The sequence below is a fragment of the Mesoplodon mirus genome (genome assembly GCF_964341445.2).
Source record: "Mesoplodon mirus genome assembly, chromosome: 9".
In the NCBI taxonomy this organism is placed as follows: Eukaryota; Metazoa; Chordata; class Mammalia; order Artiodactyla; family Ziphiidae; genus Mesoplodon; species Mesoplodon mirus.
In genome coordinates, this window is record NC_138985.1 from 71,683,126 (window position 1) to 71,701,664 (window position 18,539).

The 18,539-nt window shown below is 37.6% G+C and overlaps 1 protein-coding gene across 8 annotated transcripts in view; it reads left to right on the forward strand.

Moving 5' to 3' along the window:
- BBS9 (Bardet-Biedl syndrome 9) overlaps positions 1-18,539 on the forward strand; it is a 479,004-nt gene that overhangs the window by 210,259 nt on the left and 250,206 nt on the right. For 7 of the 8 annotated variants that reach the window (XM_082632872.1, XM_082632873.1, XM_082632874.1 and 4 more), the window contains one exon: positions 11,535-11,630. The exons of the other annotated variant lie outside the window; for it this stretch is intronic. In XM_082632872.1, coding sequence (XP_082488998.1) covers positions 11,535-11,630 — 96 coding nt within the window. The remainder of the gene's footprint in view (positions 1-11,534; positions 11,631-18,539) is intronic. 8 annotated transcript variants of the gene reach the window in all.

The window sequence follows — 18,539 nt, forward strand, 5'->3', positions numbered from 1 at the left end:
GGAATAGATATTTAATTTTTTCAATGCTTTTTCTATATCAATTGAGATATTTTATATCATTTTCTTCTTTAGTCTGTTAATAGGTGGATTACATTGATTACTTTTTTAACGTTAGCCCTACTGTGCATTATTGAGATAAATCATACCTTATCATGATGTATTTTCCTTTCAATCGACTGTGGGATTTAATTTGTTAAACTTTAGTTTATAATTTTTACATCTGTGTTTATAAGGGATATTGATCTGTAATTTTGCTTCCTTATAATTATGTGTCATTAATGTGGAGTTTATGGAATGAATTGGGAAATATTTACCTCCCTTCAGTTTTTTTGAACAGTGTGCAGAATTGGTATTATTTTTTTGCTTAAATAGTTGGAAGAATTCACTAAGGAAGTTTTCCAGACATAGAGTTTTCTGTATGGGATAGCTTTTAAACTACAAATTCAATTTCTTCAAAAGATATAGGCCTCTTGAGGTTATCTGTTTCTTATTGAGTGAACTTTGTTAGTTTCTGTCTTTCAAGGAATATGTACATTTCATCTGAGTTGTTGAATTTATTGGTATAAGGCTATTCATAATATTTTGTGATCCTTTTAATATCTGTAGAATCTGTAGTGATGACAACTCACTCATTACTGATACTGCTAATTTGTGTTTTCTCTCTTTTTTGTTCCTGATCTGTTGACTAGAGGTTTATCCATTTTATCTAGTTTTGAAAAACCAGCTTTTGGTTTCATTCATTTCCTCTTTTTACTTTTTGCTTTTCTATTCCTTTTCATTTCTCTCATATTCCTTTCTTCTGCCTACTTTGGGTTTAATTTTCTTTTCTTGGTTAGTTGGTTAATGCTATAAAATTTCCTCTAACTATTGCTTTAGCTGCATCCTACAAATTATGAAATGTTGTGTTTTTAATTTTCATTCAGTATAAAACAGTTTTAAATTCCCCTTTTGATTTCTTGTTTGACCCTAGTGTTATTTAGAAGTATGGTATGTAGTTTCCAAATTCTTGGGGATTTTCCGTACAACTTTTATTGATTTGGAATTCAGTTTCACTGTGGTAGGAAAACATACCTTGTATGCCTCGAATCCTTTTAAATTTATTGAAACTTATTTAATGGCCCCAAGATAGGACTGTTTTTATAAATGTTCCACATGCATTTGAAAATAATGGATTTTCTTCTGTTGTAGGGTGGGATCTTATGTAAATGTCAGTTAAGGCAAGTTTTCTGATAATGTTTTTAATCTTCTATATCCTTACTGATTTTCTGTCTACATGTATCAATTATTGAGAGTAGATTGTTTAAGTCTTCAACTATAATTTGTTTATTTTTTTTTTTTTTTTGCAGATCTGAAGTTTTTGCTTCATACATTTTAAAGCTCCATTTTAGGCACATGAAAGTTTAGGTGTATAATGTTCTCTTGATTATTATGAAATAGCCTCTGTCTTTCTTAATATTCTTTGCTCTAAAATCTACTTTTATGATATTAATATAGCTATTCCAACTTTCTTTTGCCTAGTGTTACAGTGATATATATGTATATTTCCTTTTTTTACTTTTAAGATGTTTACATCTTTATATTTAAAGTAGGTTTCTTATAGGTAGCATACAGTTGAGTCTTGGCTTTTTTAATGCAATACAATATTATCTGTCTTTTAATTGGGGTGTTTAGACCATTTTCAAAAAAATAAATTTACTTACTTATTTTTGGCTGCGTTGGGTCTTCATTGCTGTGCACGAGCTTTCTCTAGTTGTGGCAATTGGGGGCTACTCTTCATTGCGGCGTGTGGGCTTCTCATTGCGGTGGCATCTCTTGTTGTGGAGCATGGGCTCTAGGCACACGGGCTTCAGTAGCCATGGCACGTGGGCTCAGTAGTTGTGACTCTCAGGCTCTAGAGCACAGGCTTAGTAGTTGTGGCTCATGGGCTTAGTTGCTCCACGGCATGTGCAATCTTCCCAGACCAGGGCTCAAACCTGTGTCCCCTGCGTTGGCAGGCGGACTCTTAACCACTGCGCCACCAGGGAAGTCCCTAGACCATTTATTTTTAATGTGATTATTGATATGGTTGGTTTTAAATCTACCATCTTGCTCTTTGCTTTCTATTTGCCTCATCTATTTTTTTTAAAGATTTTTTTGATGTGGACCATTTTAAAAGTCTTTATTGAATTTGTTACAATATTGCTTCTTTTTTTTTTTTATGTTTTGGTTTATTGGTCACAAGGCATGTGGGATCTTAGCTCCCCAACCAGGGATCAAACCTGCACCCCCTTCATTGGACGGCGAAGTCTTTTTTTTTTTTTAACACCTTTATTGGAGTATAATTGCTTTACAATGGCATGTTAGTTTCTGCTTTATAACAAAGTGAATCAGTTATACATATACATATGTCCCCATATTTCTTCCCTTTTGCATCTCCCTCCCTCCCACCCTCCCTGTCCCACCCCTCTAGGTGGTCACAAAGCACTGAGCTGATCTCCCTGTGCTATGCGGCTGCTTCCCACAGCTATCTATTTTACGTTTGGTAGTGTATATATGTCCATGCCACTCTCTAACTTTATCCCAGCGTACCCTTCCCCCTCCCCATATCCTCCAGTCCATTCTCTAGTAGGTCTGCATCTTTATTCCCGTCTTGCCCCTAGGAAGGCGAAGTCTTAACCACTGGACCACCAGGGAAGTTCCCTCCTGCATTCTTTTGAATTGAGTATGTTTTATGATTCCGTTTTATCTCCTTTGTTGTCTTATTCACTATACCACCTAGTGTTAATTTAGTTGCTTCTTTGAAGTTTATGGCAGTGTTTCTCAACCTTTCTTTTATTATTTTCTCCACAAGACTTTTTAGAATCTTTTTCTTAATCAGCCCCTCCATACAGTTTTAGTACCACAGATAATCCTGTATATCTGTTCATATTCTATATGAATATCTGTTTTTATAGATAAAATGAGTAAGATTTTTCTGAACCCTATACATTTTTTTTAACATCTTTATTGGAGTGTAATTGCTTTACAATGGATGAACCCTATAAATTGACTTTTGCGCCTTTGGAAGCAATATTTCCCTGTCAAAAATGCACAGATGCATAATACTGTATACATCTTTAACTTATCACACTGTGTCTTTAGGTGATAGTATAATGCCTCAAACATACTATAAGACTCGTACAATAGTATACTTCCATTTCGCCCCTCCCAGCCTTTGTGCTATTGTTGTTTTATATCTACATATATTATAAACCTTGCAATACATTGTTATGAATTTTGCTTTAAACAGTGATTATCTTTTTTAGAATTTCTTTTACATTAGAGTATAGTTGATTAACAATGTTCTGTTAGTTTCAGGTGTACAGCAGAGTAATTCAGTTATACATGTACAGTGATTCTCTTTTTAAGAGATATTAATAATTAAGACAATGATCTTATATATTTACTCATGGAGTTACCTTTTCCACTGCTCTTCATTCCTTTGTGTAGAACCAGGTTCCATCTGGTATCATTTTCCTTTTTCTTGAAGTACTTTGTTAACATTTCTTTTACTGGAGAAATACTGGTGATGAATTTTTTCAGCTTTTGTAGGTATGAAAATGTATTTTTTCACCATTTTTTTGAAAGTTATTTTCACTAGGTAAAGATTGTAGGTTGACAATGTTTTTCTTTCAATATTGGAAAGATATTGCTCCATTGTTTTCTGGCATTGCATTAAGACATAAGCTGTACCTCTATATGTAATATGTCTTTTCTCTCTGGCTGTTTTTAAGATTTTTTTCTTTAAGAAATTCATTTTTGGTGTACCTTGGTATAGGTTTTTTGGTTTTGTTGTGTTTTCATTTTGCTTGTGCTTGGTGTTTGTTAAGATATATATATATATTTTACAATCTTTATTGGAGTATAATTGCTTTACAATGGTGTGCCAGCTTCTGCTTTATAACAAAGTGAATCAGCTATACATATACATATATCCCCATATCTCCTGCCTCTTGTGTCTCCCTCCCACCCTCCCTATCCCACTCCTGTAGGTGGTCACAAAGCACCGAGCTTATCTCTCTGTGCTATGCAACGGCTTCCCACTAGCTATCTATTTCACATTTGGTAGTATATATAAGTCCATCTCACTCTCTCACTTCATCCCAGCTTACCCTTCCTCCTCCCCGTGTCCTGAAGTCCATTCTCTCCCTCTGCTTCTTTATTCCTGTCCTGCCCATAGGTTCTTCAGAACCTTTTTTTTTTTAGATACCATATATGTGTGTTAGCATATGATATTAGTTTTATGCTTTCTGACTTACTTAATCCTATATGACAGACTCTACCTCCATCCACCTCACTACAAATAACTCAATTTCGTTTCTTTTTATGGCTAAGTAATATTCCATTGTATATATGTGCCACATCTTCTTTATCCATTCATCTGTTGATGGACACTTAGGTTGCTTCCATGTCCTAGCTATTGTAAATAGAGCTGCAGTGAACATTGTGATACATGACTCTTTTTTTTTTTTTTGCGGTACACAGGCCTCTCACTGTTGTGGCCTCTCCCTCTGCAGAGCACAGGCTCTGGACGCGCAGGCCCAGCGGCCACCACTCACAGGCCCAGCCGCTCCGCGGTACGTGGGATCCTCCCGGACCGGAGCACGAACCCACGTCCCCTGCATCGGCAGGCGGACCCTCAACCACTGCGTCACCAGGGAAGCCCCACATGACTCTTTTTGAATTATGGTTTTCTCAGGGTATATGCCCAGGAATGGGATTGCTGGGTGGTATGGTAGTTCTATTTTTAGTTTTTTAAGGAACCTTCATACTGTTCTCCATAGTGGCTGTATCAATTTACATTCCCACCAACAGTGCAAGAGGGTTCCCTTTTCTCTATACCCTCTCCAGCATTTATTGTTTGTAGACTTTTTGGTGATGGCCATTCTGACCAGTGTGAGGTGATACCTCACTGTAGTTTTGACTTGCATTTCTCCAATGATTAGTGATGTTGAGCAACCTTTCATATGTTTGTTGGCAATCTGTATATCTTCCATGGAGAAATGTCTATTTAGGTCTTCTGCCCATTTTTGGATTGGGTTGTTTATTTTTTTGATATTGAGCTAAATGAGCTGCTTGTAAATTTTGGAGATTAATCCTTTGTCAGTTGCTTCATTTTCAAATATTTTCTCCCATTCTGAGGGTTGTCTTTTCATCCTGTTTATGGTTTCCATTGCTGTGGGAAAGCTTTTAACTTTCATTAGGTCCCATTTGTGTATTTTTATATTTATTTCCATTTCTCTAGGAGGTGGGTCAAAAAGGATCTTTCTGTGATTTATGTCATAGAGTGTTCTGCCTATGTTCTCCTCTAATAGTTTTATAGTGTCTGGCCTTACATTTCGGTCATTAATCCATTTTGAGTTTATTTATTTTATTTATTTATTTTTTTATTAGTTTCTGCTTTATAACAAAGTGAATCAGTCATACATATACATCTGTTTTGAGTTTATTTTTGTGTATGGTGTTTGGGAATGTTCTAATTTCATTCTTTTAAATGTAGCCGTCCAGTTTTCCCAGCACCACTTATTGAAGAGACTGTCTTTTCTCCATTTTATATTCTTGCCTCCTTTTTCAAAAATAAGGTGACTATATGTGCATGGGTTTATCTCTGGGCTTTCTATTCTGTCCATTGATCTATATTTCTGTTTTTGTGCAGTACCATACTGTCTTGATTACTGTAGCTTTGTAGTATAGTCTGAAGTCAGGGAGCCTGATTCCTCCAGCTCCATTTTTCTTTCATAAGATTTCTGTGGTTATTTGGGGTCTTTTGTGTTTCCATCCAAATTGTGAAAGTTTTTGTTCTAGTTCTGTGAATAATGGCATTGGTAGTTTGATAGGGATTGCATTGAATCTGTAGATTGCTTTGGGTAGTGTAGTCATTTTCACAATGTTGATTCTTCCAATCCAAGAACATGGTGTATCTCTCCATCTGTTTGTATCATCTTTAATTTCTTTCATCAGTGTCTTATAGTTTTCTGCATACAGGTCTTTTGTCTCGTTAGGTAGGTTTATTCCTAGGTATTTTATTCTTTTTGTTGCAGTGGTAAATGGGAGTGCTTCCTTCACTTCTCTTTCAGATTTTTCATCATTAGTGTATAGGAATGCAAGAGATTTCTGTGCATTAGTTTTGTATCCTGCTACTTTACCAAATTCATTGATAAGCTCTAGTATTTTTCTTGTAGAGTCTTTAGGATTCTCTATGTATAGTATCATGTCATCTGCAAACAGTGACAGTTTTACTTCTTCTTTTCCAATTTGGATTCCTTTTATTTCTTTTTCCTCTCTGATTGCTGGGCTAAAACTTCCAAAAGTGTGTTGAATAATAATGGTGAGAGTGGGCAACCCTGTCTTGTTCCTGATCTTAATGGAAATGGTTTCAGTTTTTCACCATTGAGAATGATGTTGACAAACCCACAGGCCTTTATTATGTTGAGGAAAGTTCCCTCTATGCGTACTTTCTGGAGGGTTTTTATCACAAATGGGTGTTGAATTGTGTCAAAAGCTTTTTTTGCATCCATTGAGATGATCATACAGTTTTTTCCCTTCAATTTGTTAGTATGGGTTAGCACATTGATTAATTTCTGTATATTGAAGAATCCTTGCATTCCTGGGATAAACCCCACTTCATCATGGTGTATGATGCTTTTAATGTGCTGTTGGATTCTGTTTGCTAGTATTTTGTTGAGAATTTTTGCATCTATGTTCATCAGTGTATTGGCATGTAATTTTCTTTCTTTGTGACATCTTTGTCTGGTTTGGTATCAGGGTGATGGTGGTTTTGTAGAATGAGTTTGGGAGTGATTTTCCCTCTGCTATGTTTTGGAAGAGTTTGAGATGGATAGGTGTTAGCTTTTCTCTAAAAATTTGATAGAATTCTCCTGTGAGGCCATCTGGTTCTGGGCTTTTGTTTGTTGGAAGATTTTTAATCACAGTTTCAATTTCAGTGCTTGTGATTGGTCTGTTTATATTTTGTATTTCTTCCTGGTTCAGTCTTGGGAGGTTGTGCTTTTCTAAGAATTTGTCCGTTTCTTCCAGGTTGTCCATTTTATTGGCATATAGTTGCTTGTAGTAATCTCTCATGATCCTTTGTATTTCTGCAGTGTCAGTTGATACTTCTCCTTTTTCATTTCTAATTCTATTGATTTGAGTCTTCTCCCTTATTTTCTTGATAAGTCTGGCTAATGGCTTATCAATTTTGTTTATCTTCTCAAAGAACCAGCTTTTAGTTTTATTGACCTTTGCTATCGTTTCCTTCATTTCTTTTTCATTTATTTCTGATCTGATCTTTACGATTTCTTTCCTTCTGCTAACTGTGGTGTTTTTTTGTTGTTTCTCTAATTGCTTTAGGTGTAAGGTTAGGTTGTTGATTTGATATGTTTCTTGTTTCTTGGGGTAAGGTTGTATTGCTACAAACTTCCCTCTTAGAACTGCTTTTGCTGCATCCCATAGGTTTTGGGTCATCGTGTTTTCATTGTCATTTGCTTCTAGGTATTTTTTGATTTCCTGTTTGACTTCTTCAGTGATCTCTTGGTTATTAAGTAGTGTATTGTTTAGCCACCATGTGTTTGTATTTTTTATAGATTTTTTCCTATAATTGATATCTAGTCTCATAGTGTTGTGGTCAGAAAAGATACTTGATATGATTTCAATTTTCTTAAATTTACCAAGGCTTGATTTGTGACCCAAGATATGATCTATCTGAAGAATATTCCATGTGCATTTGAGAAGAAAGTGTATTCTGTTGTTTTTGGATGGAATGTCCTGTAAATGTCAATGAAGCCCATCATGTTTAATGTATCATTTAAAGGTTGTGTTTCCTTATTTATTTTCATTTTGGATGATCTGTCCATTGGTGAAAGTGGGGGTGTTAAATTCCCTTACAGTGATTGTGTTACTGTCGATTTACCCTTTTATGGCTGTTAGTTTTTGCCTTTTCCTTTAGCGTTTGTTGTAAAGCTGGTTTGGTGGTGCTGAATTCTGTTAGCTTTTGCTTCTGAGGCTGCTGGGAGAGATTTCCCTTTCTCTTGTTTGTTCGTACATCTCCTGGGTTCTGCTTTGGATTTGGCCCTGCCTCTGTGTGTTGGTCACCTGAGGGGGTCTGTTCTTCCCTCAGACAGGACGGGGTTAAAGTAGCAGCTGATTAGGGGGCCCTGGCTCAATCAGGCCAGGGGTAGGGAAGGATACGGAATGCTCAGTGAGCCTGTGGTGGCAGAGGCTGGTGTGACGTTGCACCAGCCTGAGGCCCACCATGTGTTCTCCTGGGGAAGTTGTCCCTGAATCATGGGAGCCTGGCAGTGGTGGGCTGCACAGCCTCCCAGGAGGGGAGGTGTGGATAGTGACCTGTGCTTGTACACAGGCTTCTTGTTGGCTGCAGTAGCAGTCTTAGTGTTTCATGCCCGTCTCTGGGGTCCACACTGATAGCTGCGGCTTCTGCCCCGTCACTGGAGCTCGTTTAGATGGTGCTCTGAATCCCCTCTCCTCGCGCACCCTAAAACAATGGTCTCTTGCGTTTTAAGCAGGTCCATACTTTTTCCTGGACTCCCTCCTGGCTAGGTGTGGTGCACTATCCCCCTTCAGGCTGTGTTCACACAGCCAACCCCAGTCCTCTCCCTGGGATCTGGCCTCTGAAGAAGCCGGAGCCTCAGCTCCCAGCCCCCAGCCGTCCCGGCCGGCAGGTGAGCAGACAAGCCTCTTGGGCTGGTGAGTGCTGGTGGGCACTGATCCTCTGTCGGGAATCTCTCCGCTTTGCCTTCTGCACTCCTGTTGCTGTACTCTCCTCCCTGGCTCCGAAGCTTCCCCCCGCCACCCCCTGTCTCCATCAGTGAAGGGGCTACCTAGTGTGTGGAAACTTTTCCTCCTTCTCAGCTCTGTCCCACAGGTGCAGGTCCCGTCCCTATTCTTTTGTCTCTGTTTTTTCTTTTTCCCTACCCAGGTATGTGGGGAGTTCCTTGCCTTTTGGGAAGTCTGAGGTCTTCTGCCAGCATTCAGTAGGTGTTCTGTAGGAGTTGTTCCACATGTAGATGTATTTCTGATGTATTTGTGTGGAGGAAGGTGATCTCCACGTCTTACTCCTCTGCCATCTTGACGCTCTCCCTCTGTTAAGATATTTTGATCTATGGGTTATAATTTTTATCCAATTTGGAAATATTTTGGCTATTATTTTTTCAAATATTTTTTTCTGTCTCCACTCCTTTTTTCATCTTTATTTTAAGGACCTCAATTATGTGTATATTTTTCACTTGGGGTTGTCCCAGAGCTCAATGATGCTGTTTTTGTTTTTTCAATCTTTTTTTCTCTTTGTGCTTTTTTTGGGTAGTTTCTACTGCTATACATTCAAGTTATTTCTTTTTTCAGTGTGTAATGTGTTCATAATCCCACTCAGTGTATTTTTTTAATCTCAGACATTGTAGTTGTCATCTCTCAAGGTTTGATTTGGGTATCTCTCTTTTTAAAAAAGTTTTTCCATGTCTTTATTTAATATAGCTCCTTTGAATATTTATAATAATATAATAATTGTTTTAATGCCTTTGTCTACTAATTCTATTGTCTGTGCCATTTCTGAGTTAGTTTTGATTGATTTTTCTCCTTGTTAATGGGTTGTAATTTCTTTTCTCTTTCTGTGTCCTGTAATTTTTGACTGAAGGACAGAATTCCTGAATTTTATCTAATTGTGTGTTGAGTATTTTAGTTTTCCTCTAAATATTGTTGAGGTTTTTTTTTTTCTGGGACACATTTAAGTTACCTGAAAAAGTTTGATCCTTTTTAGTGTTGTTTTGAAGCTTTGTTAGGTGGGATGGGAGCAACATTTATTCTATTGTGAACTTTACCTGCTACTGAGACCAAACTCTTCCATGTGTTCTACCTGATACCTAGTGAATTTTGATAGTCTATATTATGGCCAGTGAGAACAAGGATTATCTCTGGCCCTGTCTGGGCTTGTGGATTATTTCCTGTAATCTTTTTGTTTTTTTTTTTCTTCCCCAACCTCAGGTAGTTTCCTCATAGGCATGCATCCATTAGTATTCTACTGAGTACTCAAATGGGACTCTGCAGATCTCTGGAGTTCTTTCTCTGTTGCTCTATAAGCTCTCTGCTTTGAGAACGTTTGCCACTTTGGCCTTCCCAGATTCCCAACTCTATCTCCTCAACTCAGGGAGAATGCTGGGTTGCTCCTGGGCTCCCCTCCCCTGTGTTGTGGCTTGGAAATTTCTCTAGGTGGTAAGTTGGTGCAAACATAGGGCTCACTTTGTTTCTTTTTTGTCAGAGATCCCTGTTGTTCATTTGCTAATTTCCAATGTCTTAAAAAATGGTTCATATATTTTATTCCATTTTTAAGTTTTTTGAGTTGGGAGGGTAAATTTGGCCCCAGTTTTTCCATCTGGGCACAGAGTGAAAGTCTCCAGTGTTATAATTTTTATTTTATTTATTTATTTTTTTTGAGTCAGGAGTCAAATGTGTTTCACTTGTAATTTTTTGATATGAATTTTTTTGATATCTCCCTTCTGTAGGCTTTCTCCTTCACGTCTCTTTTTAATTTGCAGTTTATTTGTTAAAGAGTACAAATTATTTTTCCTGTGAGTTTCCCGTACTCTGAATTTTGCTGATTACATCCCTGTGATTTTGTTTAATATTTTCTCTGTCTTGTTCCCTATAAACTGATGGTTGCGTCTAGTGCTAATAGAGTTAGGATTGATTATTTTGGCCATACTACTGCAAGAATGGTGGTATATACTTTCAGCAGTGGGTACATTATATCTGTTTGTCTCCTTTTTTGTGATTGTAACAGCTATTGATAGTCAATGCTAAGATCCATTAATTCATTGGAAGTTGAAAAATAGTGGTATTCTATTCTTTCAAGCTTTCTACAAGTTTTAGCTGGAATATTTCCACACAGAGAATGTTTCCCTTGTTTATCACTGTTTATGTGGTACAATTTGGTAGGATCATCCGGATAAATGCTTGGTTCTTTGTCTTTATTATTGATTTTTAAAATAATGAGTTGATTCTCTAGGATCCTTCAATAGTGAGCATTTGGGTTTTTTGTTTTATTTTTAGTGTCAATATGAACACATGCCTTTAAATATATTTGATGTATTTTACCTCATTGAAGTTATTATTATTATTATTTTGATACTCAAGTATTTTCATCTCTGGCCAGTGGTAGTCTCTTTAAGGTGGCTCTTACGTCCTTTTCATACAAGTCTGCTGGTCACTGATAGTTTCCTTGCTTTCTGGTGTGACAGGCATTCTAAGTTCATCTTGTACATTTCTTGCCTCAGACCTAGAATGAACTAGTATAAGAAAGAAAATTAAGTGATTTCAGCATGTTCTTCTGAGGCAGTAATTTTAGCATTTAGAAGCAACTGTGGAGATGAGTTAATATATTATAGTCCACACATGGTCCTTAAACATGACTAGTGACATAAAAAGTACTCATTGTCAACTAAGCTTCCTATTTTAAACATTAAGTGTTTTGCCTTGTGATTATGTAAGGTGATTTTTAATTTTCTTTGTAGGCTTTGCCAATCAGTCAGAAGATGATCAGGTGAATGTAATGGGTTTTCGCTTCTTAGGAGGTTCCCGAGTTACTCTTCTTGCTTCCAAAACCTCTCGTAAGTAAAGTCATGGTATTATTGCTTTTGAAAACTTCTATTAAGAACAGTGCATCATAGATCATTGCCACATCAAAGATTTCTGCAAGGGTGATGATAGATATTGAAAACTAAGAGCCGTTATATTAGTTATGAAGATAGAATCCTGTTTTATAAGTGATACTTAACTTTGGTTTTGGGGATGAGGAGAGTTTGATAGAGGAATTTAAAGAACTGAAAAATGTTTTTGAGATAGGTATATGGTGAACTAGGTTTTAGGAGTTACTAGAAACTGGAGTTAATTTTTTGGGGGTATGTGTATATTCTTATATCCTCCTTTTGGACACTTGCAAAGATGAAAGTGAAAGTGAATAACTTTTGCTGAGATTAATCTCAGTAGAATGAAAAGCCGTAATTGTATAGTCAAGTTTGAATTTCAGATTTAAATATGCTTTATTGATTTGTTTGCTTCATATGAGAATAATGGTTGAAACTACTCAATGTAAAACTGACTCCTGATGTATGTAGATAATGAAGCTACTAAACTCACTGAGTTTTATATACCTTCTTGGAAATAAATTAAAATATTAAGAAAGGAAGTGTTTAACAAATTTTAGGTACACTAAGGCTATTAGGGGAAATGAATGTGTGTGTGTGTGTGTGTGTGTGTGTGTGTGTATATATATGTCTGAGTACACTCCAGTTTTTAAAATCTCTGCCATTTGTACAATGGGTTTCATTTTCTATCAGTACTTTATGGATTTGCAGTTTTAGTTGGTTATTTCTTTTATAATTAGAAAATAAAATAAGGATATGTTCTTTTTGAAAAATGAAGATGTTAACAGGGGGAACATATATATATACTTATTTTAGAAACTATAATGAAGTTTCTGTGGTTAAAATCATAACAGCTTCTGGAATGTGTAGGTTGGTGGCTAGTGAAATAGATTTGGAAACAACTAAAAATTAAAGAATAAGATACACAGGGCTTCCCTGGTGGCCCAGTGGTTGAGAGTCCACCTGACAATGCAGGGGACACGGGTTCGTGCCCCGGTCTGGAAAGATCCCACATGCCATGGAGCAGCTGGGCCCGTGAGTCATGGCCGCTGAGCCTGCACGTCCAGAGCCTGTGCTCCACAATGGGAGAGGCCACAACAGTGAGAGGCCCATGTACTGCAAAAAAAAAAAATAATAATAATAAGAAGAAGATACACAAATTAAAGACATTTCTGAGAAGAATGAGAGAATTCTGTACTTTTCGTAGTCTTTGTGATTGGTCATGATTGTAGTCTTCTTTACATTGGCACCATTTTGCTTTGATTAATTTTAATCTTCAGTTGGATGATGGAATCATTTTTGTACATTTCTCTTTGTTAAAATGTTCTCTTTAGTTATACTAAAAAATTGTTGCCAACATTTCTCTGGGAAATTATACACATCTGTTTGATTTCAGTTGATGATGCTGTATGATGAATCTGCAATTGAGACCATTTAAAAAAGGCAAAAATTTATTCTTTGTGCAAATGAGGGTATTTATGTCCTAATGCATTATATTTATTCTTTTTTAGATAAAGTAACTCTTAGAACATTGCTGTTGCCCATAGTTACTTTATCATTCTCTAAATTTCGCCGAATATCCATGTATATAACTGACTTATTCACATTCATCGTAATATATGGTAATGAATGCCTTGACACAGCTACAATGTGGGCAGACAGACTAAATAATGGATTGGACAGGAACTATTAAATAAAGAATCAAATGAACTGTGTAAACTGAAACATGAAGTGTAGCCATTACAATTCCCTGATGGGTATTTTGGCCTCAGTGATGCCCAGAATTCTACTTAGGGAATGTCCTTGGACATGAAGGGAGATAGATATGAAGAAAATACAGTGGGATGGAGTCAAGATGGTGGAGTAGGAGGACGCGGAGTTTGTGTCTCCTCACAACTAGGGCACCTACCAGGCACTGGTGAGGGACCACAGACACCTAAGGAGAAGGGAGGAACCCCTGAGCAACTGGGTAGGATGTGGCGGTGGGGAGGGAGCATAGGGAGAGGTGGAGGCAGGTTGGCACCAGTGCCCCTGAGGGGTGGCTGAGGGAGGGGAGGTGTTCCCATGCCTGGAGTGGCCCACTCATGGTGAGGGGTGCAATGGGGATGGGGGAGAGACCGACCCTTGGGGGATTGGAGGGAACACAGCCAGCGTTTCCCCTGCCCACTTGGGCTCCGGGGAGTCTGCTGAGGTCCCAGGCCTGATCCTCTGCCCTCTGAGGCCCCCTCTAACCGTGTGGGTCCTGAGGGCATGGGAGGGGGGAGGGAGAGGGAGAGGGGAGAGGAAAAGTGGAGGCCAGATGGGATTGGTGGCCCTGGGGGTGGTGACTGGGGAGGGGAGGGGTTCCCATGCTCGGAAGGGGCCCACTATAGTGAGGGGATCAGCGGGGAGCCTGCTGAGGTCCAAGGCCTGATCCTCTACACTCCGAGGCACACTGCGCTGCTCGGAGCCTCAGCCCCGCCCCCACACCCCCACCCAGGGCCTAACCTCCGAACTCCTCACTCTGAGGCCCCCTCCAGCCCTGCAGGTCCTAAGCCTAGGCCCCACCCCCACCTAAGCCCCGCCCCCACAGCCAAGACCTTTTCCAGCCTTTTTTTTTTTTTTTTAGGTGTGGTTATATATATATTTTTTCTCATGTTTATTTATTTTGGCTGCACTGGGTCTTAGTTGTGGCACATTGGATCTTCGTTGCAGCATGTTAAGTTGTGGCATGCATGTGGGATGTAGTTCTCCGACCAGGGATCAAACCCCGGCCCCCTGCATTGGGAGCGTGGAGTCTTAACCACTGGGCCACCAGTGAATTCCCTATGGTTCTGTTTTACCTTGTTGTTGTTGTTGCATTTATATCTTTATTTTTTCTAAAATTTTTTTATTTTTCTAATTTTACTTTATTTTTTATTCTTTGTTATTGTACTGCTCCTTTTTTTTTTTTTTTTTTTTTTTTTTGCTGCACCATATGGCTTGCAGGATCTTGATTCCCAGGCTGGGGAGGCAGGCCTGAGCTCCTGTGGTGAGAGAGCTCTGTCCAAACTGCTAGACTAACAGAGAACCTCAGACACCAGGGAATATTAATCAGAGTGAGGTCTCCCAGAAGTCCTCATCTTGGCACCAAGACTCAGCTCTACCCAACTGCCTGCAAACTCCAGTTCTGGATGCCTCAGGCCAAATGACCAGTAAGACATGAACACAGCCCCACCCATCAAAAAAAATGAGATGACAAACAAATATGTTACAGACAAAGGAGTGAGGTAAAAACCTACAAGACCAAATAAATGAAGAGAAAATAGGCAAACTACCTGAAAAAGAATACAGAGTAATGATAGTAAAGATGATCCAAAATCTAGGAAATAGGATGGAGGTACAGATTGAGAAAATACGAGAAATGTTTAACAAAGACCTAGAAGAACTAAAGAACAAACAAACAATGATAAACAACACAATATCTGAAATGAAAAATACACTAGAAGGAATCAATAGCAGAATTACTGAGGCAGAAGAACAAATAAATGAGCTGGAAGATAGGATGATGGAAATAACTGCTGAGGAGCAGAATAAAGAAAAAAGAATGAAAAGAATTGAGGACAGTCTCAGAGACCTCTGGGACAACATTAAACACACCAACATTCAAATTATAGGGGTCGCAGAAGAAAAAGAGAAAGAGAAAGTGTCTGAGAAAATATTTGAAGAGGTTATAATCAAAAACTTTCCTAACATGGGAAAGGAAATAGCCACCCAAGTCCAGGAAGTGCAGAGAGTCCCATACAGGATAAACCCTAGGAGAAACACACCAAGACACATATTAATCAAACTAACAAAATTTAAATTCAAAGAAAAAATATTAAAAGCAGCAAGGGAAAAGCAACAAATAACAAACAAGGGAATCCCCATAAGGTTATCAGCTGATTTTTCAGTAGAAACTCTGCAGCCCAGAAGGGAGTGGCAGGATGTATTTAAAGTGATGAAAGGGGAAAATCTACAACCAAGATTACTCTACCCAGCAAAGATCTCACTCAGATTCGATGGAGAAATCAAAAGCTTTATAGACAAGCAAAAGCTAAGAGAATTCACCACCACCAAACCAGCTTTACAACAAATGCTAAAGGAACTTCTCTAGGTGGGAAATACAGAGAAGAAAAAGACCCACAAAAACAAACCCAAAATGATTAAGAAAATGGTAATAGGAACAGACATATCAATAATTACCTTGAATGTAAAAGGATTAAATGCTCCAACCAAGACACAGACTGGCTGAATGGATACAAAAACAAGACCCGTATATATGCTGTCTATAAGAGACCCACTTCAGACCTAGAGACACATACAGAGTGAAAGTGAAGGGATGGAAAAAGATATTCTATGCAGATGAAAAACACAAGAAAGCTGGAGTAGCAATACTCATATCAGATAAAATAGACTTTAAAATGAAGACTATTATAAGAGATAAGGAAGGACACTATATAATGATCAAGGGATCAATCCAAGGAGAAAACATAACAATTATAAATATTTATGCACACAACATAGGAGCACCTCAATACAAAAGGCAAATGCTAGTAGCCTTAAAAGGGAAAATCGACAGTAACACAATAATAGTGGGGACCTTGAACACCCCACTTACACCAAAAGACAGATCATCCAGACAGAAAATAAATAAGGGAACACAAGCTTTAAATGACACAATAGACCAGATAGATTTAAATGATATTTACAGGACATTCTACCCGAAAGCGACAGAATACACTTTCTTCTCAAGTGCACACGGAACATTCTTCAGGATAGATCACATCTTGGGTCAAAATTAAGCCTCGGAAAATTTAAGAAAGTTGAAACTGTATCAAGCATCTTTTCCAACCACAACGCTATGAGATTAGAAATCAATTACAGGAAAAAAAACTGTAAAAAATACAAACACATGAAGGATAAACAGTGCACTGCTAAATAACCAAGAGATCACTGAAGAAATCAAAGGTGAAATAAAAAAATATCTAGAAACAAATGACAATGAAAACATGATGACCCAAAACTTATGGGATGCAGCAAAAGCAGCTCTAAGAGGGAAATTTATAGCAGTTCATTCTCACCTCAAGAAACAATAAAAATCTCATACAATCTAACCTTACACCTAAAGCAACTAGAGAAAGAAGAACAAAGATAACGCAAAGTTAGCAGAAGGAAAGAAATCATAAAGATCAGATCAGAAATAAATGAAAAAGAAAACAACAGCAAAGATCAATAGAACTAAAAGTTGGTTCTTTGAGAAGACAAACTTGGTAAACCTTTAGTGAGACTCATCAAGAAAAAAAGGGAGAGGACTCAAATCAATAAAATTAGAAATGAAAAAAGGCAAAATTACCACTGACACCACAGAAATACAAAGCATCATAAGAGACTACTACAAGCAACTATGCCAATAAAATGGACAACTGGGAAGAACTAGAAAAATTCTTGAAAAGGTACAACTTTCTAATACTGAACCAAGAAGAATCAGAAAGTATGAACAGACCAATCACAAGTAATGACATTGAAACTGCGATTAAAAATCTTCCAACAAACAAAAGTCCAGGACCAGATAGCTTCACAGGTGAATTCTATCAAACATTTAGAGAAGAGCTAACATCTATCCTTCTCAAACTCTTCCAGAAAATTGCAGAGGACCACCCCAAATTCATTCTACAAGGCCACCATCACCCTGATACCAAAACCAGACAAAGATATCACAAAAAATGAAAATTACAGACCAATATCACTGATGAATATAGATGCAAAAATGCTCAACAAAATACTAGCCAACAGAATCCAACAACACATTGAAAAGATCATACACCATGATCAAGTGGGATTTATCCCAGGGATGCAGAGATTCTTCAATATATGCAGGTCAATCAATGTGATACACCATATTAACAAATTAAAAACTAAAAACCGTATGATCATCTCAATAGATGCAGAACAATCTTTTGACAAAATTTGACACCATTTATGATAAAAAGTCCTGAAAGTAGGCATAGAGGGAACCTGTCTCAATATAAGAAAGGCCATATATGACAAACCCACAGCAAAACCTCATTCTCAATGGTGAAAAACTGAAAACATTTCCTGTAAGATCAGGAAGAAGACAAGGATGTCCACTCTCACTACTATTATTCAACATAGTTTTGGAAGTCCTAGCCACAGCAATCAGAGAAGAAAAAGAAATAAAAGGAATGCAAATTGGAAAAGAAGAAGTAAAACTGTCACTGTTTACAGATGATATGATACTATGCATGGAAAATCCTAAGGATGTCACCAGAAAACCACTCAAACTAATCAATGAATTTGGTTGATTTTCAGGATACAAAATTAATGCACAGAAATTTCTTGCAATCCTATACACTAATGATGAAAAATCTGAAAGAGAAATTAAGGAAACAATCCCATTTACCATTACAACAAATAGAATTAAATACCTAGGAATAAATCTACCTAAGGAGGGAAAAGACCTGTACTCAAAAAACTTTAAAACACTGATGAAAGAAATCAAAGATGACACAAACAGATGGAGAGATATACCACGTTCTTGGATTGGAAGAATCAATATTGTGAAAATGACTCTACTACCCAAAGCAATCTACAGATTCAATGCAATCCCTATCAAATTACCAATGACATTTTTCACAGAATTAGAACAAAAAATTTTACAATTTGTATGGAAACACAAAAGACCCTGAATAGCCAAAAGTAATCCTGAGAAAGAAAAACGGAGCTGGAGGAGTCATACTCCCCGACTTCAGACTATACTACAAAGCTACAGTAATCAAGACAGTATGGTACTGGCACAAAAACAGAAATATAGATCAATGGTACAGGATAGAAAATCCAGAGATAAGCCCATGC